Genomic DNA, 27,396 nt, shown 5'->3' with positions numbered 1-27,396 from the left:
CCCGAAGAGCAGATTCCAGAACGCGGTCCCGCCCACGCACCTTCGGCAGCTAGCGTCCTCCCTCCTCCCGCAGGCAAGTGGGGACCCGCGGGCGGTGGTAGCGGACACTGTGGCACCTCTCCGGTTGCCCCGTTACCGAGCAGCTGTGCCCGGCCTTGGCTACCCTGGGGACTTTCAGGCTCGCCGCTGGCTTCTCAGGAGTCCCTTAAAGCTCCCTGGAAGCCAGGACTGGAAGTTTTACACTGCAGGAACCGACAGGGACAGTACTAGAACTGGGTTGTGACGGAGACATGAGCATTTCTTCTTCTCTTGTTTTTGTTTTGTTTTTTGTTTTTTTTTTTTTTCTTTTTCTTTTTGAGACAGGGTTTCTCTGTGTAGCCATGGCTGCCCTGGAACTGCATTACTTCTTGAAAGAGAAATCCATTGTGTATTCTTCCTGAGACAGGATCTGGGCCAGGCACTGTTTCTGCTGAGTTCCGGTCTGACCCAGGAGGTCAGAGGGTTGCCTGTCTCTCCAGCCTGTGAGTGTATATCCAAATAAAACAAAATAGAAGCCCTGGTGTTTATGTATCTGAAGGGAGAGAATGCAAGGCTAGGGAGCCTGGGAAGGCATTCTCTGGGTAGCAGGGTCCTGAGCAAGCGGTTTGCCTCAGTGGTTTTATAACGAAGTTGGGGTCAGAGCCAGGGCTCTGTTTTCCCTGTTTGTTTGAAGTGTTACCTTTTTTACCACCTTTTTACCACCGCGGGCAACTTGTGGTAGTTGGTTTTCTCCTTCTGCCATGTGAGTCAAATGGACTAACTTGATTATCAGGCCTGGCTGCAAGTGCCTTTCACCTACTGAGCTGTTGCACACGCACACGCACACGCACACCTCATATCCTGGCTTTTGTAGCTTGGGCTGAGGGGAGACAGAAGTTGTGCCCTACAGGATCTTCCCCGGATATATGTGCTATTTGTGCCTTGGGAGTCTCAACCAAGATTTGGTTCTTGGAAGCTCTCTTGCTTTTTTACCGGAGTCAGGCAAGTAGACGCTTCTTGGGAATTCAGAGGGCATTTAGTAGGAAGGCCAACAAAAGGATTTTGCATGTTGGGGCTACAGATGGTGTCTCTCCTTCCAGGTGCGTGTGGGGTCAGCATGAAGTTGAAAAAGCAGGTGACGGTGTGCGGGGCTGCTATCTTCTGTGTAGCCGTCTTCTCACTCTACCTTATGCTGGACAGAGTGCAGCATGATCCTGCCAGACACCAGAACGGTGGGAACTTCCCCAGGGTGAGTCACGCCTTGTTCTCCTCTTCACTCACTTGCAGGTCACCTGGGCTTGGGTCATCTCCCCAGCCCGAGAGTCATATCAGCACGGGACAAGAACACCCTCTTCCCCCATCTTAGGGATTAGACCTAGAGCCTCATTCATGCGTGCGGCATTCATGGTCCCCAGCTGAGTTGTAGGACACTTCCTGGGCAGATTTTCTTTCTCCCGTTGGTGGATGCCCCAAGGAGCTGTTGTATGCTAAGCACAGGCTGTACCGCTGGGCTATGCCCCTAGCCAGGATAGGAAGTGAAAAGCAACAAAGGGCAGAAGAGGAGGAGGAGGAAGAGACAGAGGGGGAGGAAGAGGGGGAGGAAGAGGGGGAGGAAGGGAAGAGCAGAGGGAGAAGGAGAAGAAGGGGTGCCCTCATGGATTGCTGCTCTGACTTGAGTTCCTGGCAGACGCTGCTAATTGACTGGATATTTCTTTTCCATTAGGCTGAATGCAGTCCTCAGCCAAGCTTGAGTCAGGAAGTAAAGGTCATTGAGCACAGGCAGGAGATGAAATGTTTGCTGTCCCGTGAGCTTGAGGGTGATGCTACTCCAAGCCAGGTGGCTGGGAGCCCACAGGGGTGGCACTTGGAGCACTCCATCCCTGTGGGTCCATGGTGTGCCTTGGCCTGAGGAGAGGGGGATCATAGTTAGGAGAGTCAGGCTCCTGATTAGGTGGGAGTTCTCCCCGTGACAGGGAACTGTGAGTGGTTACTTTCCATTCTTGTTCTTGGCAGAGCCAAATTTCTGTGCTACAGAACCGGATCGAGCAGCTGGAACAGCTGTTGGAGGAAAACCATGAGATCATCAGCCATATCAAAGACTCCGTGCTGGAGCTGACAGCCAACGTGGAGGGCCCCCCAGCCCTGCTACCCTACCACACGGCCAATGGCTCTTGGGCCGTGCTCCCAGAGCCCCGGCCCAGCTTCTTCTCTGTCTCCCCCCAGGACTGCCAGTTTGCCCTGGGGGGCCGGGATAAGAAGCCAGAACTACAGGTAAGAGTTGGGGCCGGCATCAGAAGCCAGAACTACAGGTAAGAGTTGGGGCCGGCAGGGACCTCGCGCCACTCGGGTGGGCACTGAGCCACTTCCTCCCTTCCCGGCAGATGTTAACTGTGTCCAAGGACTTGCCGTTCGACAACGTCGAGGGCGGCGTGTGGAGGCAAGGCTTTGACATCTCCTACAGCCCAAACGACTGGGATTCGGAAGACCTGCAGGTGTTTGTGGTGCCTCACTCACACAACGATCCAGGTGAAGTGCCAGCAGGCCCTCCGGCTAGAGCGTGGGGCAGGCTTTCTGATGACGGACATATGAGGAGGGGCGCAGCTGAAGTATGTGGCATATTCAGGGGACCTTGTGTTGGCTCCCCCAGGCTGGATCAAGACTTTTGACAAGTACTACACGGAACAAACCCAACACATCCTCAACAGCATGGCGTCCAAGCTGCAGGAAGACCCCCGGCGGCGCTTCCTCTGGGCAGAAGTGTCCTTCTTTGCCAAGTGGTGGGACAACATCAGTGCCCAAAAAAAGGCAGCAGTTCGAAGGTGAGTGGTGCTTGGGAAGGCGTGGGAGGATTATTATTTAAGCCCCAGCTGGGTGGGTGGGTGTTGTCTTGTTCTGTGGGTGCTAAGCTGGCAGGAAGATACATACAGCGCCGGGGCAGGGACCAGGACGGAGGATTTGAAGGTCTGTTAGTGTTAGGAGAAATGAGACCTTCCGCCTCTGGGCACAGAACAGGGTCTTAAGATAAGCAGACCTGGACGGTGTCAGGTGGGCTGGAGAGGAGGGAGGGTGAGCAAGTGGTCTCTTGGTTCTCAGCCACATCACATGGGTGAGCTGGCTGGAGGAGGCCAATGCATGTGGTCCCCGTCATCCTCTGGCTGCCAGGACCAAGCAAAGGGTCCTTGCCCCATCCTGGGTGTGTCTTCATCCTTAGGCTGGTAGGAAATGGGCAGCTGGAGATTGCAACAGGCGGGTGGGTGATGCCAGATGAGGCCAACTCCCATTACTTTGCCTTGGTTGACCAGCTCATCGAGGGACACCAGTGGCTGGAGAGAAACCTGGGTAAGTCCAGGCATGGGGACTAGACTGTGCCCCAGAGCTGGGCCTGAATGCTGTGGCGAGATGCTGTGAGGTACAGGGATTGGCAGGGAGTTGTTCCTTTCTAGGCTCATGCAGCCTGTCCCATGGCCACGGCGGCAGGAGCTGAGCTCCCGGGCACAAGGAGGCCAGAGGCCAGTCCCCGAGGTATTCAGGGCCTTTGACCTCTGTGCTGCGCTTAGGTGCAACCCCTCGCTCCGGCTGGGCAGTGGACCCCTTTGGATACAGTTCCACCATGCCTTACCTGCTGCGCCGTGCCAACCTGACCAGCATGCTGATTCAGAGGGTGCATTATGCCATCAAGAAGCACTTTGCTGCCACTCACAGCCTGGAGTTCATGTGGAGGCAGATGTGGGGTAAGGCCGTGGGAATTATTTTTGTTGTTTGTTTTTTTGAGACAGGTGTTTTTTTTTTTGTTGTTGTTGTTTGTTTTTCTGCATAGCCTTGGCTCTCCGGGAACTCACTCTGTAGACTAGGTGAGCCTTGAGCTTACAGAGATCTGACTGCCTCTGCCTCCCAGGTGCTGGCATTAAAGGTGTCACTACCACGCCCGACCTGGGCATGAGTATTATAACAATGTAGTCTTTGGGTACAGAGGAGAACGTTTATTAGAAATCAGACCCCTGTGGTCCCTGAGGGCAGAGTGCCTGAAATAATTCCTCTCTGGTTAGAAGAAAGTCACATTGACCTCTGCTGGCCTCTGTGGGCACATCTGTGGATTTGGGAGCCCTTCCAAGTCTCAGCCTACACATACCCTTGAGTCTAGCTAGAATCTCAGTGTCTATCAGGGCTGCCCATGGAAGACATGAATGTCCACCCTCCTGATGTCCCCATGCCCAGCTCCTAAGGCTGCTTGCCAGTGGCTGACCCTATGGTATGTCTCCTGTAGATCCAGATTCCAGCACGGACATCTTTTGCCACATGATGCCCTTCTACAGCTATGACGTACCTCACACCTGTGGCCCTGATCCCAAGATCTGCTGCCAGTTTGATTTCAAACGTCTGCCGGGTGGGCGAATCAATTGCCCTTGGAAGGTGCCACCCCGTGCTATTACAGAGACCAACGTGGCAGAGAGGTACCTGCTGTCAGCCCTGCATGGGCAAGGTGCCGGGTTTGGGTTCTGAGCCATGGTTCTGCTGTGTAGCCCCAGCAGGCTCAAACTCCATCCTTCTGCCCCTGTCTCCTGAGAATGGGGTCACAGGTCTTTGCCACCAGAGCCAACATTTCGCTCCTCAGAGAAGCGAAAGACTGAAAGCTGGCTTTCTGGTCTTGGCTGTGACACATGGAGCCGCATGATGCTGACCATACTTGGAAAAAGTAGACTCTGGTGGTGAGTTTAGGACGAGTATCTGCAGTGGTGGCTCCCTAGCGCCCCCCTGGGAGCTGGAATTCCCAGGACACTTTTACTTTACTCAGTCGGATGCCTTTTGATATCCTAATGGACTGGAAGGCCTTTCCCACGCCCTATTTTTTTTTTTTTTTCTTTTCTTTTTGAGACAGGGCCTCTCCTATTCCAGGCTGGCTAGCTTCAAACACGCCTCTAGTCCCTGAGTGCTGGGGTCACAAGCATGACTCTCCACAGCTGGTTTATGCCCAAGCCAGGGGTTTGTGAATGCTGGACAAGCACTGTGCCAACCGAGCTACATCCCCAGCCCTAAACAATTCTTTTTTCTTTTTCCAAGACAGAGTTTCACTATGTAGCTCTGGCTGTCCCATAACTCTCTCTCTGTAGACCGGGTTGGCCTCAAACTCACAGAGATCTGACTGCCTCAGACTCCCGAGTGCTGAGACTAAAGGTGTGTGCTCTTAGGTACCTTCCCTAAACAGCTCTCACCGTTGGTACCATTTCTTGCAGACTTCCAGCTGCTATCCTTCATTTAACTCATTCTCTGGGTCAGCTCCAGGTCAGGCGACGGGCCAATGTGCTGCCCGACAGCCTCCAGCCTCCAGCCACTGAGACAAAAAGACCTGTCAGACCTGTCCCTTTGAAGAAAATAGTAAGGGACCTCAAAGATGTCACTGTGGCTAGAAGTAGACCCCTACAAAAGTGTTGGTTTAAGGTGGTCTAAATGCTGAGAATGTAACAAGTAACAGCAGATGTGTTCATGCTTGTAGTCCAAGCAAGCACTGAAAAGCCTGCTTTTCTTTTTTTCTCTCTAGTTTTTGGAGACAAGGTCTTGTCGTGTATCTCTGGCTTGTCTGGTACTCACTCTGTAGCTCAGGCTGACCTCAAACTTGCAATAATCCTCCTCTCACAGTTTCCCAAGTTTTGGGATTACAGGCCCATGACACTATACTTGGAAGGAAAAAAGCTTCTACTGGCATGCTGTAAGGCTCTATTGGGTAGATAATATGGATTAATTTTTTTTTTTTCCGTGCAGTTCAAGCTAGGCACCATTCTGTGTGTGTGTGGGGGGTGGGTAGCTTTAAACAGAGTCTCATAGCCGAAGCTTGCTGTAAAGTTGAGGCTGGGCTTGAACTACTTATTGATCATTACAAAAGAGCTGGGATTACAGGCATGTGCTGCTAAACCCAGCAGGCCTCTTCTGTGTAGACCTGGCTGGCCTTAAACTTGGAGTCTTCTTGGCTCGGCTTCCTAAGTACTGGGATTATAAGTATGTGCTACTATACCTAGCTTTTCATGGGATTTTTTTTTTTTCTTCTTTGTTGAGAAAGAATTTAATTATGTTGCCCTGGCTGGCTGGAAATCGCTACAGAGATCAGGCTGGCCTCAAGCTCACAGAGACTTGCCTGCGTCTGCCTCCTGAGTGCTGGAGTTAAAAGCGAGTGCCACCAGGCAGAGTTTGCATGTGTAGGGGTCCAGGTTTGTGGATACAGGTCTGTGAGTACATATGGAGACCCAAGGTTGACAACAGAAAACTTCCTTGGTCTCTCTCTACCTTATTCATTGAACAAGTTTTTTAGTTGAACCCAGAGCTCACTTCCAGCCTGCTCTGGGGATCTCCACCTTCTGGGCTCTGAGATGACAGTCCAGCCACCATGCCCACTGGCATTTACATGTTGGAGGGGGTGTCTAAACTCCAGTCCTTGCACTTGGGGAGCAAATACTTTATCCACTGAGCCACCTCCCCTATCCTTTCCTGGGATTTTAAGTCTGGGACTTCATGTTGGGCCTGTGACCATTTGTGTTTCCAGGGCAGCCCTGCTCCTGGACCAGTATCGGAAGAAGTCTCGGCTGTTCCGGAGCAATGTCCTCCTTGTGCCATTGGGTGATGACTTCCGCTATGACAAGCCCCAGGAGTGGGATGCCCAGTTCTTGAACTACCAGCGGCTCTTCGACTTCCTCAACAGCAGGCCTGAGTTCCACGTGCAGGTGGGAGCACGCGCCAGACAGACCTACAGCCTGCAGCACCACAGCCTGGTCCTTCCTTTAAGAGCCCTGCCACCCTGCATGTCATTCCCAGGCTTGGGCAAGGTTCCTGAGTGTGTCAGAACTCATTCCCAAGATCCCCAGCTCTAGCTCAGCCTAGGAGAGTAGGACACACAGATTTACTACCTTCTGCTAGACAAAGATGTCACCTCTGTCCACACTTAAAGCATTGTGGGGTGGATATTGTGGCCAGATATCCCAGGAGGCTCTAATTGATGGTAGCTTGGTTTGGGTCCCTACAGGCCCAGTTCGGGACCCTCTCTGAGTATTTTGATGCCCTGTATAAGAGGACAGGAGTGGAGCCTGGGGCCCGGCCTCCAGGGTTTCCTGTGCTGAGTGGGGATTTCTTCTCCTATGCTGACCGGGAGGACCACTACTGGACAGGCTATTACACTTCCCGGCCTTTCTACAAGAGCTTGGACCGAGTCCTAGAAGGCCACCTGCGGTGAGACCTGCCCACCTCCCCCTGCTGAGTTAAGAGTTAACCTCTGAGGCGTAGGAGGGGCCGGGTATTGAGAGAGGGCCCCCTCGGTGTGTGGGTGGCACCCGGAGCAAGGTTGAGCAGACCAGGAAGGCCCTGACTTCTCTCTCTGGGTAGTGGGGCAGAGGTCCTGTACAGCTTGGCTGTGGCTCACGCCCGCCGCTCTGGACTGGCTGGCCAGTACCCGCTATCTGATTTTGCTCTTCTGACGGAAGCCCGGCGCACCCTGGGGCTCTTCCAGCACCACGATGCCATCACGGGGACTGCCAAGGAGGCAGTCGTGATAGACTATGGCGTCAGGTAGGAGCCACCCTCGCTTCCCCCACCATTTCAAAGAGAGGATATGAGGGTGATTGTGTGTGTGTGTGGGGGGGGGGGTTGGCTGCCGAGGGCTGGTCCTGTGACGTGGCAGACAGCCTCCCTGTGCCCATCTTCTCTAAGCTTTGTCTCCTGCCCACCACAGGCTGCTGCGCTCTCTGGTCAGCTTAAAGCAGGTCATCATCAACGCTGCTCACTATCTGGTGCTGGGGGACAAGGAGACTTATGACTTTGACCCTGGGACACCCTTCCTCCAAATGGTGGGTCCCCTCCTCCCACAGCTGCTTGAGGGATCCTCTGTTGTGGGTGGGTGCTCTTCCTTTTTTGTCTTTCTTGTTTTGGGGTGCAAGTTCCACGCTCAAGGTAGTTTGTGGTCCCTGTCCTGCACAGGTTGGGGTAGGGAGGAGGTTGAGCCTAGTTGTCTGTCGTTCTTCCTTCCTGCCCGCGTCCTTGTAGGATGACAGTCGTTCAAGTCACGACGCCCTGCCAGAGCGCACAGTGATCCACCTGGACTCCTCACCCAGGTGAGCCCCTTCCATCCCAACACGGCCCTCAGTTCAGGGGACCCTTGTTCTGGCTGCTGCTTCTGCCATGCCACCAAAGCAATCCCCTGGCTCAGCCTACCTCCCACCCACAGGTTTGTGGTGCTGTTTAACATGCTGGAACAGGAGCGGCTCAGCATGGTGTCCCTGCTGGTCAACTCGCCACGGGTGCGAGTCCTTTCCGAGGAGGGGCAGCCCCTGTCTGTGCAGATCAGTTTGCACTGGAGCTCGGCCACTACGGTAGTCCCTGATGTCTACCAGGTGAGGCGGGGCTCGGCCCTCCTCGCTTGTCAGTACCTCTCCTAGGTCCTCACTCCCAGTGAACACCTGCTTCCCACTTCTCTGCCATGCTCTGCTTTACTCCCAAGGATGGGGGCAGGTGGCCAGGGGAGAGGTGTTGCCCAAAGGACAGTCACCACCGGGATTTGAGTGTCCTTAACAAGATGGTGAGGATGCTGGTAACACTTAGAGTAAAGATGGCAGCAGCAGGGCCCTCAGCCACTCATTCAACAAGTGTTTGGCATTTTGTATGTTGCCCATCGTGGTCTCCATTTCCTGGACTCAAGCTTCTAATGACTGATTGTGTTGACTTATTATGTATTTCATCTGTACTATGGATGAAAAACAAATGTTCCGTTATAGTTCATGTTAGGCTCTACTCTAAGTGTTAAATATTCAATTCATTAAGAAAAGTTTCAAGCTAGGCGGTGATGGTACACACCTTTGATCCCGGCACTCGGGAGGCAGGGGCAGGTGAATCTCCATAAATCAGAGGCCAGACTGGTCTGCAGAGTGAGTTCCAGGACAGCCAGAGCTACACAGAGAAACCCTGTTTTGAAAAACCAACAAAAGAAAAAAAAATTAAGACAAAGGCCTCAACACTCTGTAGTTGAGGTTGGCTGCAAACTTGTGATCCTCTGCTTCGGCGTCCTGGATGCAAAGGTGTGCCATCAATCACTCCTGGATTTCATTTAGGCTCTTCTGAGTGTACATAATGGTGTTATCCTCACTTCACCACAGACCGGAGCTCAGAGAGGCTCCGTCACAGTAAACTTGATTTGCCTAAAGTTGCTTAGATAGTATCTGTGAAGCCTGCTTCAGACTCTAGGCTCTCAGCTGAGTGCTGTGCCCCTTTGCTGACACTGCAGCTGCAGACCAGCATCCCTAAACAGACAGGGTTTTCCAGATGGAAATGCAGGGTTCTAGGCTTAGCCTCAGGAAACAAAATGCAGAGGTCAGGGATGACGGGAGAAGGCCTGTCTGGCCCTATGCTTTTTCCTGTCCCTGTGCCCACAGGTGTCGGTGCCTATCCGCCTGGCAGCCCTGGGCCTGGGTGTGCTGCAGCTGCAGCCAGATCTTGATGGGCCCTACACGCTGCCGTCTTCTGTACGTATCTACCCAAACGGCGCGAAGCTCTCTATCAGCAGACAGACAGCCTTCCCTCTCCGTGTCATGGACTCCAGCGCCGGTGACTTCGCCATCAGCAATCGCTACATGCAGGTCTGGTTCTCCGGCCTTACTGGGCTTCTCAAGGTAAAGGGCCAGGCCAGGGGAGCTGGGGAGGGACCAGAGGAAGGAATGGGCACCAGGGGGCTTCCTGCTCCCACGTGCCTCCTGTCACCTGACTCACAGGGACTTGGGTGTGAGCATTAGCAGCTGCCGAGCTAACATATCAATCGCCCGCTGCTGTATCAGCGACTCGTAAAGAGAGGAGGTTTATTTAGGCTTACGGTTCCGAGTTTTGAGCCTGCAGTTGGGCCGACCCATTGCTTTTGGACCTGTGGTTAGGCAGCATGCCATGACAGGGGCCACATCTCAGCTGAGTAAATCATTTCCCATCCAGGATGCAAGAGAGAGGTTGATTTCAGCAGTGGAGGGGGTAGGCTCAGAATGTCAAGGTCATCTTTGGCTACGTAGCAAGTTTGAGGCCAAATGAGACCCTTGTCTCAAAAAAGAAAGGTTGAATTTGTTCACACACACCTTCAATCTCCGCATGTGAGAGGCCAAGACAGGTGGATCTCTGTAAATCCAGAGGCCAGACTGGTTTACATGGTGAGTTCCAAGACAGCCAGAGCTACACAGTGAAAGTGTTGCCAAAAAAAAAAAAAAAAAAAAAAAAAGATGGGCTGGAGATGCATGGTGAATAAGCACTCTACCAACAGAGCTACAGGAACTCTAGGCTTGTTGGACACTGCATAAAACCGGGTGTGGTGGTGGCACATGCTTGCAACCCAGCATGGGGAGGTGGAGGCAGGAGGATCAGAAGTTAGGGTCAGCTTTAGCTGGATGGTAGTGGCGGTGGTGGCGGAGGTGAGAGCGGCTGTGGCCGTGCATGCACGCCTTTAGTCTCAGCACTCAGGAGGCAAAGGCAGATATCAGGTGGATCTCTGTGAGTTCGAGGCCAGCCTGGTCTACAGAGTGAGTTCCAGGACAACATCAGGGATACACAGAGAAAGCCTGTCTTGAAAACAAAACAAAACAAAACAAAAAAAAAAAAACTTAACAACAAAGAAAACATGGAAGGAAGAAGGAGGGAAGGGGCAGAGTCCCACCTTTCCCCCTCTCTTAGTAGCAGGAGTGTGGGGACAAGCCTTATGGGGGCATCTGAGATCTCAACGGTGGCAGTGGGCTTGGCTCCATGCCCTCCCAGGGGGAGACCTGACATGCTGGTGTGGGGCCAGGGGTCAGGGCTGTGTTTCTTGGCAGAGCATCCGAAGGGTGGATGAGGAGCAGGAACAGCAGATGGACATGAGGTTTCTCATCTATGGCACCCGCACATCCAAAGACAAGAGTGGTGCCTATCTCTTCCTGCCTGATAGCGAGGCTAAGGTACATGAGGTGCCTCACAGAACCTGGGTGGCTCTGGTGGATGGGGAGAGCCTGGGAGGGGGCTGGCATCCCTTCAGTGGTCACTGTCTGCCATCTTGCCCTACTGTCCTGTCTTCACTGCCTTGTGGAGGTGGGTGGGGTGCGGTCTTAACCATAGCTTTGGGCCTGCTCAGCCTGAGCCCTGGGACCAGGATTTCCATTGCCCCACACTGGGTTGGTACTGGTGCTTTGGACTCATGCTGTGGGTTCAGTAGCTGCTTTCTTTTTCCAGCCCTACGTCCCCAAGAAACCTCCCGTGCTGCGTGTCACCGAAGGCCCTTTCTTCTCAGAGGTGGCTGCATATTATGAGCACTTTCACCAAGTGGTTCGGCTGTATAACCTGCCGGGTGAGCCCTGTGGGCGGGGAAGGTCCTGAGGTGGAAGCTGCCTCCTGTTCCTCTTCCACCCATTGTTGACAAGCGGGATGCTTGGTTCTCCTGAGGAAAAAGCCATCCAACAGTGCCCTGGGAGCTCCCAGGAGGAGGGTGGGTGGGGCCTTCCCTGGACCTGTCTCTCAGGCTGTACTCAGCTCACCTCTGCTGTCCCTGTGCCCAGGGGTGGATGGGCTGTCTCTGGACATGTCGCTCCTAGTAGACATCAGGGACTATGTGAACAAAGAGCTGGCCCTGCGCATCCACACGGACATCGACAACCAGGGCACTTTCTTCACAGACCTCAATGGCTTTCAGGTGACTCTTGGGCCCCGTGGGACAGAACTGGTACTGCTTTTTGGCCTCTGGGGAGGGTGCCAAGGGTTGAAGGCAAGTATAGGGCCAGCGAGATGGCTCGATCGGTAAAGGGTCTTGCTTAAGCCTGGCAGCCTGAGTTGGATTCCTGGAATCCTCATAAAGGTGGAAGAAGAGAACCCATTCCATGGAGTTGTCCTGTGACCTCCACGTGTGTGTCCTGGCATATACTCCCCCCCACACACACACAGTAGGCACATACACACAATTAAAAAAAATAGCAGGTGGTGGCAGCATATACCTTTAGTCCCAGCACTCAGGAGCCAGATCTCTGAGTTTGAGCCAGCCTGGTCTAAGGACAGCCAAGGCTACACAGAGAAATCCTGTCTTGGAAAAAAAGAAACAAGTAAAACCAAAAACAAACAAACAAACAGAAACAAAAATACCCAGGAATGCTTTCACACTAAGAACCCTTGAGAACACAAGTCAGACAACCTTCCAGCCTGGCCTTGAACTCCTCCCTGCAGGTTCAGCCTCGGCAGTATCTAAAGAAGTTGCCGCTACAGGCTAATTTCTACCCCATGCCAGTCATGGCCTACATCCAAGATGCACAGAGGCGCCTCACACTGCACACCGCACAGGCCCTCGGTGTTTCCAGCCTTGGTGATGGTAAGTAGGGGACCAGCCTTCCCTTTGCTCTAGTCAGTCCACTTTGTTGCCCTCCCCTCTTTCCAGAGCCTGTCACCCCAGAGCTTGAAAAGGGGCGAGCCATCGCAGCTCCTGTCAGCCACACTGGGGCACCCTTCTTTTGGTGGAAGCTGCTGGGTGTTGAAGGGTGACTTTCAGCTGAAGGGGTACAGCTTTTTTCCCCTCTCTTCTTTCTTCTTCTTCTTTTTTTTTTTTTTTTTTGGTTTGGTTTTATGGTTTTTGAGATGTGGTCTCTCTGTGTAGGCCTGTCTGTCCTAAAACTCACTCTGTAGATCAGACTAGCCTCGAACTCAGAGATCTTCCTACTTCTGCCTCTCAAGTGCTGGGGTTAAAGGTGTGTGTTACCACAGCCCGGCAGGGGGCAGCCCTTAAGTGGTGATAGTGTGATATTTCAGAAAGGAGAAAGGTACATATGTTTCTCCTAATCATGAGTAAAAGAAAGGATGGTATGCTTAGAAAGATTTCTGGGCCTAGTAGCGCAGACATGCAACCTCAGCTTCTTGCAGGCTGAGGAAGGAAGGTCCTAAACTCCAGGCCAGTTTGGGAAATTTAGTGAGATTTTTGTCTCAAGACAGAAAATAGGAAGAAGGGGACTTGAGGCTTAGCTCTGTGGAGGAGCACTTCTGTGGCATGGGCAGACGTGAGGTTCCACCCTCAGAACTGGAGAGAGAAGGGACAAGTTGACGGCTGTCCAGTGATTTTCATAGCCATGGGACAGAGGAAGCAGTAACTCACCTCAGGCCTGGAGGTCTTCTTTCTGTGGGATCTAGAGCTTGTGAGGGCTGAACTGAGTGCAGGATTAAGGCTATGCCACAGTAGTGGGTGTTGTGCCTGCTTCCTCTATGGGAGGAGTGTGGCTCTTCTACCCTCTGCCAGGATTATTTGGGATCGGCCTGCCTCAAAACTCCTGAATACAGCCCATTGTCCTTGCTCAGTCAGCTGGCTGCCGCTCTGGGACATGGTGTATTAAGGAATTGATTATCTTCTATGCAAGGAACCTATTTTAGGGTTGGAGATAGCTTCCTGTGTTTGCTCAGAGTACAAACCCAGAGAAACTAGAGAAATCAGAGTAAGGACTGAGGCGATGAAAAGGAGAATTGGCCCTCTGTGGGAAAAGCCTTGTGAGCTGCGGTGGTGAGAGCCTTCTTCACATCCATGAGTTTTGCAGGAAGACCCTTCTCCCAAGCATTTTCCACATGGGAAACGGAGGTGGTATTCTGTGTTTTACCTGAGGCAGACTGGAGGCCTTGCTGAGCCTCTACCTCACATTCCTGTCCTCACCACAGCCTGCCTCTGACAGGCAAGACCAGCCACTCTAGTCTACACTGTTGGGCCTTCTAGCTGTTGCCAGGTAGAGGAAAGGCAAAGAGAGCATGTGTCAGTCACGAATCTGTCTAGCCTGAGAAACCCTGCCTCAGATGAGGGACTCCACAGCAGTGTTCCAGGCTGGCCCTTCTCTGTTTTCCAGCCACTGGTGGCTGTGTTTTGTGTGGCCAGTCCCCAAGAGGTTTGCTGCTGAGCCTGGGGCCCAAGTGCTACTCCTGAGTCACAGAGGTGAACTGCATGGTCAGTGCTCCCTACTGTGGTCAGTGTTCCCCTTTCTAGGCCTCCTGCTTCTTCACCTAGAGAAGTAAGGAGAGACACCCACACTCTGCTCTCCCAGTACTAGGAGTCCATCATTCTCTCTTCGGAGTGGCTCAGCTTGTCTGTCTCACTGGCTTTTTCCCTGTGGACTGAGGTGGAGAGTCTGTTCTCATGTCTGCTCAGACATGGGTCTGGCAAGCTAGCGCTCACCTGCCTTCCTCAGGCCAGCTGGAGGTGATCTTGGACCGAAGGCTAATGCAGGATGACAACCGGGGTCTAGGTCAAGGGCTCAAAGACAACAAGATCACCTGCAACCGCTTCCGCCTCCTGTTAGAGCGGCGAACCATGAGCCAAGAGGTAAGATCTGGGCCCGTTGTCTAGTGAACTAGTGTAGGCTCAGCCCTGAGGGTGCCCCAGGGGGTTCCCAGATGTAGCCGGAGGAGGGCAAGGCCCAGACAGCACAGCTTAATTCCTGCACCGAGGCAGGAGGCTCTCTGTCATTTTGCTAACCCATTTCATGCAGTGTGGCAGTCCCTTCCCTAACCCCCCCCGTCACCTTGCCTCTGTCATGTTCATCTTCTGCCTTTCGCTTTGCTGCCCTCATTTTCCCTTCCTCAGCCTGAGCCTTTCCTAACCATGACACAGCCCTGCTCATCTCAGCTTTCTTTGACTCACCAGCCTGACTTACTCTCCAAACTGGCAACCATGTTTAGGGGCTTGAGCTTTTCCAGCAACAGGATCAGGAGCCTAAAGGTAAGGGTCAGCGAGGGCCTTGGGGACCTAAGGCGAGCAGGCCGGCACCCCGCAGGTGTGGCTTGATCTCTTATCCTTCTCTAGCTGCTGAGTCCCTGCTATGCTGGGGGCCAGCGCGCTCCCACCCCGGGGCTCTAGTGTAAGAGTACAAGGTAGCCATGGGGTCTCTCTGGGCCTGCGGAGCCAAGGCAGCATGGGCTGAAGAGGTGAAAGGTGGCTTCCTGAGCCAGCAGTCACCAGGCTCAGCTTTAATGAATGGGAACATGTTTCAAGTAAAAGGCAGGAAGGGCAGTGTGGAAATGGACTCGCTGTAACTGCATACTAGAGGTGCTGACTAGCATGGCAGCCACCATCCACATGCTGGCCATTTGTGACTTTAGAGCTTGGGATTGAACCCAGGGCTTTGCACGCATTAGGCAAGTGCTCTACCACCAAGCTAAATCTCCAGTCCAGTTTTGTTTTTCGGCTTTGCCTGTGCGTGCATGCGTGCGTGTTTGAGACACACCTTATGCAGCTGGGGCTGCCCTGTAAATGTAGTGAGGATATCCTCAGAGTTACCCTTGGTTAACCTGGATTTTGGTCTCACTGTTGTCTAGGCTAGCCTTGAACTCCTGAATTTGAGTGAGCCTCTACTCTCAGCCTCCCAAGTAGCTAAGACCACAGGCATATGCCACCATGCCCAGCTACATAGGGCTATTTACTTTTTTTTTTTTTTGAGATAAGGTCTCATGGGGCTCAGGCTAGCCTTCATCCTCCTGCCTCTGTTTCCTAAGGGTTATAATTAGAGGTCTGTACCACCATGCTAGATTTTTTTAATTGCTACTCAAATGAATTAGGATAAAGTAAGTTCAGGTTTTCACTTACACCTGCCACACTCCGTGGGCCGTGTGTGCGGCCATGTCTTTAACTCTGGTGTTCAGGAGACCGAGGTGATGGGTCTCTATGAGGCTGAACCCTGCTCTTCATGGAGAGTTCCAGGGCAGCCAGAGTGAGAACCCTGTCCCCCCTGCCCCCCCCAAAAAAAAGAAAAAAATTAGAGGGGGCTGGAAAGATGGAAAGATGGCTCAGTGATTCAGAGCACTGGCTGCTTTTCCAGAGGACCCAGGTTTGACCCACAACACCCATACGGCAGCTCAGGGCCATCTACAACTCCAGTTCATGGGATCCAGTGCCGCCTTTTGGCCTCTAAGAACACTGTATACATGAAGTGCACACACATCTATGCAGATAAAACTCCCATACACACAAATTGATTTTTTTAGTACAAATTGATTTTTTAAAATTACATTTAAGCCCCCAGTAGTTCCAGGTGGTCAGTAGCTGTCACAGAAGGCATGACAGACGGTGTTTCCGTTATTTCTGAAAACTCCATGAGCCAAGCTGGGCTGAGCATGGTGGGCAGGGCAGATGGCAGAGATCTGAGTGCCCGGTCAGGGTCTGGAGGCACGGAGAGACCTAAGAAGGAAGGGATACTGTCAGAATTTGACCTCAGCCGTCAGGACCGCGAGAAGCAGAGTGGCTTCTGTGGGGAGACAAAGAAGGGGTGACAGTTTCAGAAGCTGAAATGGGAAGTGACTTGAGGTGGAGACATTGCAGAAGCAAAATGGAAGAGGAATAGGCCCTGCCTGGGCTTGAAGGGCCAAGGGAGACTGTAGGTAGGGTACTCGGGTGGTGCCAGGCACAGATGAGCACACTCATCCATGGAGAAGAGGTCTGAAGGCAGCACCCTGGGCACCACCTAAGGAGTGGTCTTCCCAGCCTGGGCTCATGGACCTGAGCATCAGGCTGACACTGAATATGGCGTCCACCATGGGAGCCCATCCACAGTGAAGCATGTCTGTCTGTCTCTCTGTCGTCCATTCCTGCTCCTCTCTGTGTGGGGTGACGGCACTGATGAGAGTACATTCTTCATGATAATGTTAAAAGAAGCCACAAAAGAGCCGGGCAGTGGTGGTGCACCCCTTTAATTCTGGTGCTCAGGAGGCAGAGGCCAGCAGATCTCTGTGAATTTGAAGCCAGTCTGGTCTACAAAGGGAGTCCAGGACAGCCAAGGCCACGCAGAGAAACTCTGTCTTAAAAAAAAACAAAAACAAACAAAAAAAAGAAGCTAAAGAGGTGGGCCTAGTAATGGGACTCTCTCTAAGCTGAGTGCCATAAGAAGTAGCCACTTGTGAAGGGGCGGGGCCAGGAGCCAGGCAGCCAGAGTCCAAGTGAACCAGGACGGCTGTTCTGATTGGAGCTGGCCCACCTCCCTCCACCCTTTGCCTGGCTCTGCTCCCTCATTTACGCTGGGGTCCATCTTGCAGGTCCAGCAAGAGCGCTCTACTAGCTACCCGTCCCTGCTCAGCCACCTGACTTCCATGTACCTCAACACGCCTCCACTCGTCTTTCCCGTGGCCAAGAGGCAGGTCACCAGCCCTGCCCTGCGCTCTTTCCACCCTCTGGCTTCTCCACTGCCCTGTGACTTCCACCTGCTCAATCTGCGCACGCTCCCAGCCGAGGTCAGTGTCCCAGTGAGCGCTGCCCTCCCACCAGGCTCTGGGCCTCCTCCCCCTTCTCCCCTGTCCAGCCTCCCCTTGGTGGCAGAGGTGCTGCTGACCCTCCCCTGCCCCCTACTATCTCCCAGGAGGACACCGTGCCCTCAGCTGATGCTGCTCTCATCTTACACCGCAAGGGTTTTGACTGTGGCCTTGAGGCCAAGAACCTGGGCTTCAACTGTACCACAAGCCAAGGCAAGGTGAGCATGGCTCAGGTTTGTGAGGAGGGCAAAGCAGGGCTGAGAGCTTACAGGGAGGCTGGACTGGGGGGGGGGGTTGGCAGTGGGACGAGAGGAGAAGGTGCAGCCTCAGGGCCGTGCGGGGACAAAGGGGAGGCTGTTGAGGTGTGCTTGTAGCAAGGAGGTGGGCAGGAGCAGTTTCAGACAGGGCACAAGGACCTAGAAAACTCAGGTTTCCCCAGGAGGGCCCTGTGCTGAGCAAAGGGGAAACATGAGGAGTGAAAGCCTGCTGCACCTTTCAAAGCGTTGCTCATGGTGTCATGCCACTGGCATTGTGCTTGCCCTGGTGACTCAGAGGTGAGGCCAGACGGAGTCCCTGTTCTCAGCACAGCTTGGTAGAACAGTTCCTACACCGAGGGGCCCGGAAAAGCTGTGGTCTTTAGGAGATTGCAGCAGGGCCCTGTCTGAGGCCCGTTGCTCTTGAGAGGACTGTAGCTTCCATCAGCTCCTTTCTCTGTCCTTTTTGAATATTTGTCTTATTTTTAGTTCTGAGACAAAGTCTTGTAGTAGCCTCATTATGTAACCAAAGCTGAGCTGGACTGCTGAGCTGCCTGCCTCTACCTCCCAAGAGCTGGAGTGGTATTTCACCATCTTCGCTTCTTTCCTCATGTCTAAGAATCTGACAGAAAGCCAGGTGTGGGGGCTCACAAGAGAATCCTACACTCAGGAGACTGAGGTAGGATTGTTGTGAGCTTGAGGCCAGCCTGGACTACAGTGTGAGATCCTGTCTCAAACAAACAAAACAAAAAGGGCCAGGCAGTGGTGGCACACACTGTTAGTCCCTGCGCTCTAGAGGCAGAGGCAGGTAGATCTCTGAGTCCAGACCAGCCTGGTCTGTGGAGTGAGTTCCAGGACAGCCAAGGTTATGCAGAGAAACCCTGTCTCAAAACAAAATCCAAAAAAACAAAAACCATAATTAGGTAGCAGTTGATGTAAGAAAGAACTTAGCCAGTGTCAGCAGTGCCAAGCTCAGCCTGCCCCTCTCTCTTCACAGCTGGCCCTGGGGAGCCTCTTCCATGGCCTGGATGTGACATTCTTGCAGCCAACCTCTTTGACTTTGCTGTACCCTCTGGCCTCACCTTCCAACAGCACTGACATCTCTCTGGAGCCCATGGAGATTGGCACCTACCGCCTGCGCTTGGGTTAGGATAGGGCTCCTTGTGGCCTGAAGAGAAAGTTCATCCACAGAGACTGCTTCCTAACACCAAGATTGGGTTGGACAAGCCACACACACCCCGTTCTGCCTCACAACTGTGACAGACTCGCCCTGCCCTTACATTGTCTATTGCTGCTTCTCTGTTTGGGACAAGCCAATCAGTGGTGGGCGGATGCCAGTGAGACAGGAGAGGAGGTGCTTTCCTTGCGTTGTGAGTAGGTGCCCAGCTGGGCACAGGCTCCGGCTCCGGCTCTGGCTCCCACTCCCATCCTTTTCCCAAAATGGGCTATAGGAAGAGTGGGAACAAACGAGGTCAAGAATGCTGAGGCGAACAGCCCAGTGCCAGGTGGCTGCAGGTCTGAGCTAGCTCTAGGGGGATCCCGTGTGACATAGACCCCACATGTCCTGGTCTGAGGCACAGGAGCAGTGGACTGGAAGGAACCCCTGTTTCTCCTAAGAGCCTAAAGGCTTTGGTGCCCTCTGTTCTGGCTCTGCTCTAAGTGCCACTGGGCCTGTATGCCCTGGCTTGGGCCTGCTAAGTGGCAGGAGGAGCTGGGTTGAGACTGTCAAGGCCAGAGGCAATAGGACACTTGGAGCACCCACAGCGGCTCTAAGCTGGTCGTTCGGTGTGGGTTTGCAGCAAGGGTGTGGGGAGTGTCTCCCACCTGGCCAGCTTTATCTCACTCACCACTCTCCCCACAAGCTCCCATCACGGGGTTCCTGGCAGAGTTGGTTTCCCTAGAAGGGAAACGGAGCTTCCAAGACCCCTGTGCTTGGGCATCATGGGAAAGCACCCCATTCTGGGTCCCACCTCAGGCCGAGAAGGTTCACCATTGTTCCATCTGCAGAAGTATCACCTTCCCGGTGTGTGGACTAGGGAGATGGAGACAAAATTAGAAGGCCATACTCTTCGGTAAGACTTCATTTTTAGCCTCAATTAACAGAATTTGTCTATAAACGATGAGAAGAGAGTTGGTAAAAGTGAAACTCCATCCCTTGTGAAAACTTAGTAAGCCAAGACTAGAAAGAAGCTCCATCGTCTAGATAAAGGTCTCTGTCACTAGTAACTAATGGCACCTAAAAAGTGAACCTAAAGAGCACAGGCCCTCTCCTGTGAGACAGAAACTAGCCAGGAATGCTGTTATTTAGCAGTGTCCATACAGCAGATAGAGACAAAGACGAATGAGAATTGCCACTGTTTCTAAACCATAAGCTACCTAAGAAACCTTTGTCAACTGAAGACCCCGCAAGGCCTTCTGTGAGTTGCCCCGTAAAGACTGGTTCTCCCCAGATCAGCCCATAAAATCAATGTACTTCCCATGAGGTTGCCTACTGTTTGGAATTCATCTGGAAGAGTACAGGATGAGGCTATAAAGTAGTTCTGAATGGCAGCGGTGATGTATGGCTGGTGGCACTAGTGCTTTGTGACAGCTAGCCAACTGTTAGAACTCTACCCCGGTTTCCAAAAAACTAGGGCTAGAGGAGAAAAGCAAAAGAATTATTCAAGAAACTGTATGTATGTCTGTATGTGAGTTTCACCATGTAGCTCTGCTGTCATGGAACTCATCATGTTGACCAAGCTGGCTGGAAGTCACGGAGGCTCCGCCTTCCTCTGCCTTCTGAATGCTACTAAAGGTGTGTGTCATCACACCCAGCAAGAAAATATATTTTTATACCTGATCAGAAAGGTCTTTCCCAGACATCACATGAAACCCTATGTCATAAGGGGGGCGGGGATGAAAAATGGGAGCGGTTACCACACACATACACTAATCTTGGAAGCATGCTATAGGGAACAGGCTAAAGCCCAGCGGTGCAGGCGGGAGAGTGTCTGCAGTGAGTACAGTCACTGCAGGAGCAAAGCTTGCTTCGACCCCTCAGCAACTGGCCATAGGGTCTGCCCAGCAGTCGCCCAAAGATCCAGCAGTGACCCAGGCTGAGCCCTTGCAGGTCCTCCAGAGTCCATGCAGGCAGGCTCAGGCCACCTGAATTCCTATTTATGTTTTGCTGAAAGGAATAAGACGATGAGTGGGAAGCTCGTAGCATAGAGTCCGGGCTGTAGACCAGCTCCCCAGTATGAGCAAAACACGTTAAGAAAGAACAGGGAGCCACTGACTGTTAGAGCAAGTGTTATTTGCTAGTATATGGTTTGTAATCAAATGATAGGGGGAACTCTGTGAACCCCTAGGAAATTAGCAAAATAAAGGTTATTCCTTGGAGGTCTTAGATGTGCAGTGCAGTTATTTGTCTGACCAGACAAATATCAGTGTGTGTGTGTGTGTGTGGGGGGGTGTCTTGCAGCGTATTCCTGCCTAACTCAGACTTGCCATAGAGAACCAGGTTGGCCTTGAACTTGTAATCTTCCTGCCTCTGCTGTCCACATGCCGGGCTCAGAGGTGTGCACCATCATACCCTGCTGGTGTTTACACATTTCACTATTACTTAGAGCAGTATTGTTCAAATACTGCAGACAACAGAATTGCTTCTGGAAACTGCAGGTTTTCTGTCCTGTGCTGAACAGGGCTGTTTCTTCAGTCTGGGTGCTGCAGTGATGTGTGGAGCAGGGCCACAAGTAACTGGATCAGGAAACAGAAGCTTGGAGGAAAAGGCAACTCCTAGTATAGCCTTTGAACCAATGTGGGAGTAATGGCCAAAGAATTTGTTTTCTTCTGTTTTGTTTTCTGAGACATGAAGCACAAACTAGCCTCCAGTGCGCAGGAATCCTGCCTCAGCCTCCCAAGTGCTGGGATTACAGGTATATTCCACTGTGCCTGGCTCAAATAGCTGTTAGTGTCAGCCCAGTGAGTGCATATTATTTAAAGGCAAGCCTCAGCCCTTGTCCACAGAGCTCTGGCATACAGGCCTTGTCCGTGTGAGGCTGACAGTCTGCACTACAGAGGAGCCAGGATACACAACACTGCCTCATTCACCAGAAAGGGAAGGACTTCCTCATTGAGACACACCCAATTCTGTGAAGAGGCTAGGTGGAGACACAGAAAGGCGGGCAAATGTGAGGAGATTCATCCTATTGCAGGGGATGTGGGGTATATTTGTGGGGGGGAATCCAGGCCCAGATGGGGTGGTTAGTTAAAAGGTCCTTGTGAAGCTAGGTGCTTCTATTCCAGCTACTCTGGAGGCAGAGGCAGGAGTCTGTTGAGCCTAGGAGTTTAGAGCCAGCTTGAGCAACAATGAGACAACCACTAGCTGTCAAACCAAACTATCTTCTTCCCCACAAACACGAAGAAGAAAAAAATTAAGTAGTGCAGGGTAAGGCTTGCAGTTTAATAGAGGTCTCTGAAAACCTTCCTTCTTTCCTCATGAAAGCGTACATAAAGGTCAAGTCTCACACAGTGAGAAATGATGGGGTCTTCCAACATGGTGGAAAGCAAAATTCCAATCCTGACAGTTACCTGGAGCAGCCGGGTCTATTTCTGCTCCTGGCTTTGGACCATCCTGATTAATTAGGATAGTCTGCACACAGGAAGCCCAAGTAAGGCTGGTAATGAGGACTTCTTAACATGGACAGTGTGACACAGTGGAAGATTAGAGACAGCAGCCAGTGAAAAAGTCCCTTGGAGGAGGAAACACCTGGTTTCTTTATTAAGTATTGCATGCTACAGTTTGAATGTGTGTGTCCGGCTAGTTCAGTGAAACACTGTTAAGAGATGGGAGGTGATTAGGTCCTACAGGCTTCTCTAATGTGGGGGAATGATGGCCACTGTAAAAGAAGGAAAGGAGGCAAATTAGTTCACCCCAGGGAAGGGAGGATCTCTGCTGGACTCCGGAGAGCTTGCTTCAGGCAGAGGTGATTCTGTTAGCCCAGGTCCAGGATGCCCCAACAAGACATGGGATAAAATGGCTTCATACATCTTCATGCAGATTTGCTCTGTAGAGCAGCATGAGAAGAACACCCTGACTTTTTGGTCAACTTCTCTGAGTTCTCAAAAAAAAAAAAAAAAAAAAAAAGGTTCCAAAAGATGGGGTATTGTTGAAGGAAAAGTTGAAGTTTGAAGGCATGGTCCAAAGCAGTGAAGTTCACTGTGTCCTGGAGATGAATTTCGTCCCTCCCAAAGGTGCTAAGAAAAGAAAGCGGGGGCTGGCGAGATGGCTCAGTGGTTAAGAGCACTGTCTGCTCTTCCAAAGGTCATGAGTTTAATTCCCAGCAACCACATGGTGGCTCACAACCATCTATAATGTGAACTGATTCCCTCTTCTGGCAGGTGTAAATGCAGATAGAACACTCATATAAATAAATAAATCTTTAAAAAAAAAAAAAGAAAGCGGAAAACCCAAATGCGCCTGCAGACCCCCATCTGCCTCATTCCTTTTTGTTCTGAACATCACTCAAAAGACCAAAAATGAGCCAGGCACAGTGGTGCACACCTGTAATCCACTGGGAGGCAGAGGCAGAGGCAGAGGCAGAGTATCTCCGTGAGTTCGAGACCAGCCTGGTCTACAAACTGAGTCCAGGACAGCCAAAGCTACACAAAGAAACCAGGAAACGACAAAACCAGAAGTAAACACCCAGGCTTGTCTGTCACAGATACTGTGGGGGCTGGGGTGAGAATGTCTGAACGTGAGCAGAAAGCAGCGCGACTAGGGAAGCATGGAAAGACCGGTGCACACAGTGCCAAGGGCAAAAGTGAAGAAGGAAAAACCAGGCTTGGGAGGGCAAGAGGCGTGAAGAATAATGAGCCAGGAGAGGTCGAAGAACGGCTGTCTTGCAGTGTGTGTGGTGTGTGCGTGTGGTCAGGCAGATGTTTTGCTGGGAAAGTCCATGCAGCTCAACATTAGCTCAAATCTCATCAGCCACACACAGATTTTTCTATGGCTGATGAGATTTAAGCTTTAGGGGTAGCCCGGGGAACGGTGGTGCTTTATGTAACTACAGCAGAGGCAGGAGGATTGCCGATTGGCTGCGTGAGACCCTATACCCTCCCAAAGAGAAATTAAATGAATAATAAGTAAATAAATAAAGCGGCCGGCGAGGACGAGACAGCTCAGTGGGTAAAGGCACCAGCCCGCCAAACCTGATCAAGCCCCGACCCACATGTGGAAGAGCGAAACCCAACTGCCCCCAAGTTGTCGTCTGATTGCCACACCCACACTATGGAACGTCCGCGTGCACACACAAACACAAAAATATAACCAAAAAAAGAAAAACCTTCAGCAGTTTACGGGCCATCAAAAAGAATTTTTTTTTTAAGCTGGGAGCTTTTTCTTTTTTTTTTTCTTTTTCCTCAGGCTCCACCCACCCTATGGGCGGGGCAACGTCAGGACCACTTCCGGATACCCCGGAAGCTCTTGCCGCTTAGCAACGCAGGAAGCCTGCAATCTTAAGGGTCAAGGCATCAGCTACGAATAACTGAGCACCCGCTGCAGCTGGTGTTGGGGACCGAGGTCTTCTGTCCTTCAGTTGCCAGTAGGTGGTGGCATTCCCTCCCAGTACATCTGCCATCCCAAATGCTGTAAGGGAACGTTCCAGACTCCTCAACTACATCATCTGACCTTCATAACGACACAATCCGGCTCAGTACTGAGGACGCCACCATGTTCCAAGGATTGATGCTCTCAACTCAAAGGAGATGATGCAAGGGACACAGCTGGAAATGAGTATCTAGCATGTCGGTTCTTCTCAGGAGACCAGGGAAGGAGGACCAGCAATTTCAGCCTTTACCCTAAGTGCTTTATTTGCCACACCAATGCTTATGCAATCTTAAGTCCCTGAGGGGCCAGAGGTCCCACCATAAAAAATCGCAGAGAGACTCAAGACTTGGGGAAAGGCTCTGGGTGCATGGATGGATGGATATATCCGATTTCCATATTGGGGCTCAGCTGAGTGAGAAAACGCAGGCGCGTTTAGCCTGTGATGTCTGGGCTGCGTGAAGGAATGTGAGAGATGAGGAGGCTCTGAATCGCCGCAGTCAGGATCCCATCTTGCCTGCGCCTCGCTGGAGCCATGCCACAAGACTGCACCAGAACGCGATCAAAGGGTCAGCCCTCGCTCCTGGAACAGCTGCTTCAGCGCCTCTTCCAGTGGCTGGTTCGTTCCTTGAAGCCCCTTCACCACCTGTGCTGCCCACTCGAAGTATTCCTGGACGCGGTCCTCTGACCATCCTGCGCAAGAGTGGGCACAAACCTGTGATGTCAAGGCTAGCAACGTCTTTTGCCTGTTTCCCGGCGGGCTTTGGTACAAGGCCGTAAGATGAGTTGCGATGGAATGATCTTACAACTTCTCCACGACCCATCAACTCTGTACCCACCTTCCGAGAGAAGATTGTTCTAGAAGGTTTAGCCTGAGGCATTAAGAACCCCTCCACCCCCGCTTATTTCTAGGAAATTGGCCAGCCTGTGTTTTCAGAAGTGGGACACCCCTCCCGCTTCCCTCAGAGCCAAGGGGAGCATACCTTTGGGGGTGCGGCGATTCAGATCCCTCAGATTGTACAGCTTGTCCGCCAGTTTCACCAGTTTGGCCCCTGGGCTGCTGTGGGGTGCCCGCTCGACCTGTAGCCGCTTTCTTTCCAGCTTGGGCAGAGTTTTGTCATCTGTTACCTCCTCCACCAAGCGCCGAACCTGGGCTCCAAAGTGCAGCTCTACCTCATCCAGGGTGGTGTCTGTGTCTTCTACGGTGTCGTGGAGCAGGGCGGCCTGGGGGACAGTCTCCCATTCAGCGGAGCGACACTAACCCACCGGCCAAAGGGCACCCCCTGCTTAACAGTACTCCTGACTCCCACTCCACTCCCGGCAGTGAAGAGTAAAGTTACCTGTAACACCACAATGTCAGTGATTCCTGCCTCATGGGTGAGGATCCGGGCTACACCTAACAGGGCCAAAGCAGAAGTCAGACTAGAGGGAGCCAGAGGTGGCGCCTCCCCAGCTGGGTGACCTCGGAAAGTCCCTTCCCTCTTTGGGGAGATGGACTGTATGGGGCTATCCTGCCTACTAAGGTGAGGCTTAGGGGCACAACGCGCGGAGAGTGGCTGACACGAAGCCTGGGACTCAAAAGTAGGCGCCCAGTAACTTATACGCCCCGTGTTTTTCTTCCCCAAGTCGGTCCCCGCCCGCCGCGCGCCGCGAGGACTGCCTCCCAACCGGCGCGCCCACCGATGGGGTGATTGATGTAGGGAGTCTCTTCGGGATCTTTCCGCCGCTGCTGCCGGTGTTTGTGCGCCGCGAAGTGAGCGGCCTCCAGCAGCTGGGCGGCCTCCGAGCCCATCGCTCGGAGGTGGGCGGCTCGGGAGACTGGCGCCCCGGAGTCCGAACGGATCCGCAGCGCCCCCTGGCGAAGCGGAGGCTCGGAGACCGGAGCTCGTTCTAACGAGCTGTAATTCCTCCGTTCTCCTCCTTCCCCGCGTCCCAACTCGCTCGCTAGGCGTGTGTGTGCGCTTGCGAAGGGCATGTGGAGACTACAGGTCTCCGCCTCAGCTTGGGTTCAAGGTCTCTCCTTGAACCTGTAAGTCCAGGAATTTAGCAAGACTTGCCACCCAACGAGTTTCACGGATTCTCCCCTCTCCGCCTCACCAACGCATCAGGCGCAGGCGGCCACCCCCAGCCTTTAACCGGGCTGTTGCGGTAATCTGAAAGCAAGGCCTTAATCTTGCGCAGCAAGCGCTTTTCCCGGTCTCAGTGGAGGTCCTTTAGAAGCTGAGATCCTCGGCACGGAAAACAGCCTTCAGCAATCACAGCGGCTGGTGCAGCGTACTCTGCTCCAGGCTCAAGAATATAGCGTCCTGGCCCTCAGAGCTAACAGTGCGCAGAACAGGTTGACACGTCCTGGCCCTCAGAGCTAACAGTGCGCAGAACAGGTTGACAAACAAGAACAAAAGCGATGGCTTCAAGGACTGCTGAGTATGAAGCTGGAAGGCAGAGGTGGCCAACGGACTGTGGAGAAAGCCCGCTTCATGTAGTGTGGGAGCCCGAGACGGCTTCTTCCAGGAAAAGGGGGCCGTCTACAACCTGTCAACCCCCAGAACATCTTCAAAGTACTCCAAACAGAGTTCTCCCCACAGGGTCAGCCCTGTTACCATGGGCACCTGAGCCTGACATTTGGGCCCAAACATGGCAAGGCTTGGCCTTCTGGAGAACCGGATCCTGCCTAATTGCTTCAGTTTTGGGCTCCTGGGAGGCAGCGTCGTTTCCACAGGAACCGTTCGCACTGTTGTACCCCAAGGGAGGCTGCCCCAGTCCCCAGACGTCTGCTGTGGGCCCCTGAAGGGATGAGTCCTGTCCCCGCTCTGTTTCAGGAGCACAGTGCTGTCTAGCTGGCGTGGCCACCGGAATAACCCTCCGCTCGTTACCGGCCAGGGAGCTTGGGGTCTTCACTTAGTGCTGGCAGCTCCGAAGAACGAGGGGTTAGCAAGACCTTGCAATCTCCCCCAAAGGGCTACGAGGAATGGAGGTTGCCAGCTGCTAAGTGTATTCCCACCAGGCAGGTAGCTTTCTGTGTCGGGGCTGGTAGCTGGGGAGATAAGGCTCAGGGGGAAGTTTAATGGCAGGACGCTGGGATCCGCTTGGTGGTTGCCACGGAGAGACGCTCCGTAGGCTGAACGGAGGTCTCTGGGGCCTAAAATGGAATGGTCAGAATTCCCGAGGTGTCCACAGCAGCCTACATGTTGGAGATTGGGTAGACAGAAACATATTTGGCTTTACATGTTAACTTTTTCAGGACACTGGCTCAGCCTCACTCTCGCCTGGCATTCCCTGTTCTCTGAGCTTTCCCTCCCTTCGGCTTAGGAAATC

At 52.8% G+C, this 27,396-nt stretch overlaps 2 protein-coding genes across 4 annotated transcripts; one reads left to right on the top strand and one right to left on the bottom strand.

Annotated features, from left to right (window-relative positions):
- The first annotated feature begins 363 nt into the window (after positions 1–363).
- Positions 364–20,883, top strand: Man2a2 (mannosidase alpha class 2A member 2). Of its 3 annotated transcripts, none has more exons than XM_021645267.2 (23): positions 364–521; positions 1,119–1,267; positions 2,032–2,289; positions 2,400–2,544; positions 2,666–2,837; positions 3,230–3,357; positions 3,576–3,749; positions 4,283–4,469; positions 6,551–6,728; positions 7,028–7,230; positions 7,384–7,566; positions 7,730–7,844; positions 8,041–8,108; positions 8,222–8,387; positions 9,423–9,659; positions 10,833–10,955; positions 11,227–11,341; positions 11,550–11,683; positions 12,208–12,349; positions 14,196–14,329; positions 17,032–17,226; positions 17,352–17,462; positions 18,496–20,883. In XM_021645267.2, exons 2-23 carry the CDS (start codon positions 1,136–1,138, stop codon positions 18,646–18,648), a joined length of 3,453 nt encoding a protein of 1,150 aa, XP_021500942.2. In that variant the 5' UTR covers positions 364–521; positions 1,119–1,135; the 3' UTR covers positions 18,649–20,883. The 3 variants fall into 3 exon arrangements, with proteins under 3 accessions (XP_021500942.2, XP_021500941.2, XP_060223404.1); XM_021645266.2 differs by having other exon boundaries at positions 446–521; positions 7,154–7,230; XM_060367421.1 differs by lacking the exons at positions 364–521; positions 1,119–1,267; positions 2,032–2,289 and adding an exon at positions 2,302–2,327.
- A 3,438-nt stretch (positions 20,884–24,321) lies between these two features.
- Hddc3 (HD domain containing 3) lies at positions 24,322–26,024 on the bottom strand. The gene is made up of 4 exons (XM_021645268.2): positions 25,762–26,024; positions 25,422–25,477; positions 25,065–25,305; positions 24,322–24,774 (listed from the first exon to the last, which is right to left on the bottom strand). Exons 1-4 carry the CDS (start codon positions 25,871–25,873, stop codon positions 24,644–24,646), a joined length of 540 nt encoding a protein of 179 aa, XP_021500943.1. The 5' UTR covers positions 25,874–26,024; the 3' UTR covers positions 24,322–24,643.
- Between the last annotated feature and the right edge of the window lie 1,372 nt (positions 26,025–27,396).

This window comes from Meriones unguiculatus, chromosome 14, assembly GCF_030254825.1.
Source record: "Meriones unguiculatus strain TT.TT164.6M chromosome 14, Bangor_MerUng_6.1, whole genome shotgun sequence".
In the NCBI taxonomy this organism is placed as follows: Eukaryota; Metazoa; Chordata; class Mammalia; order Rodentia; family Muridae; genus Meriones; species Meriones unguiculatus.
This window is presented reverse-complemented; position numbering and strand designations above follow the sequence as displayed.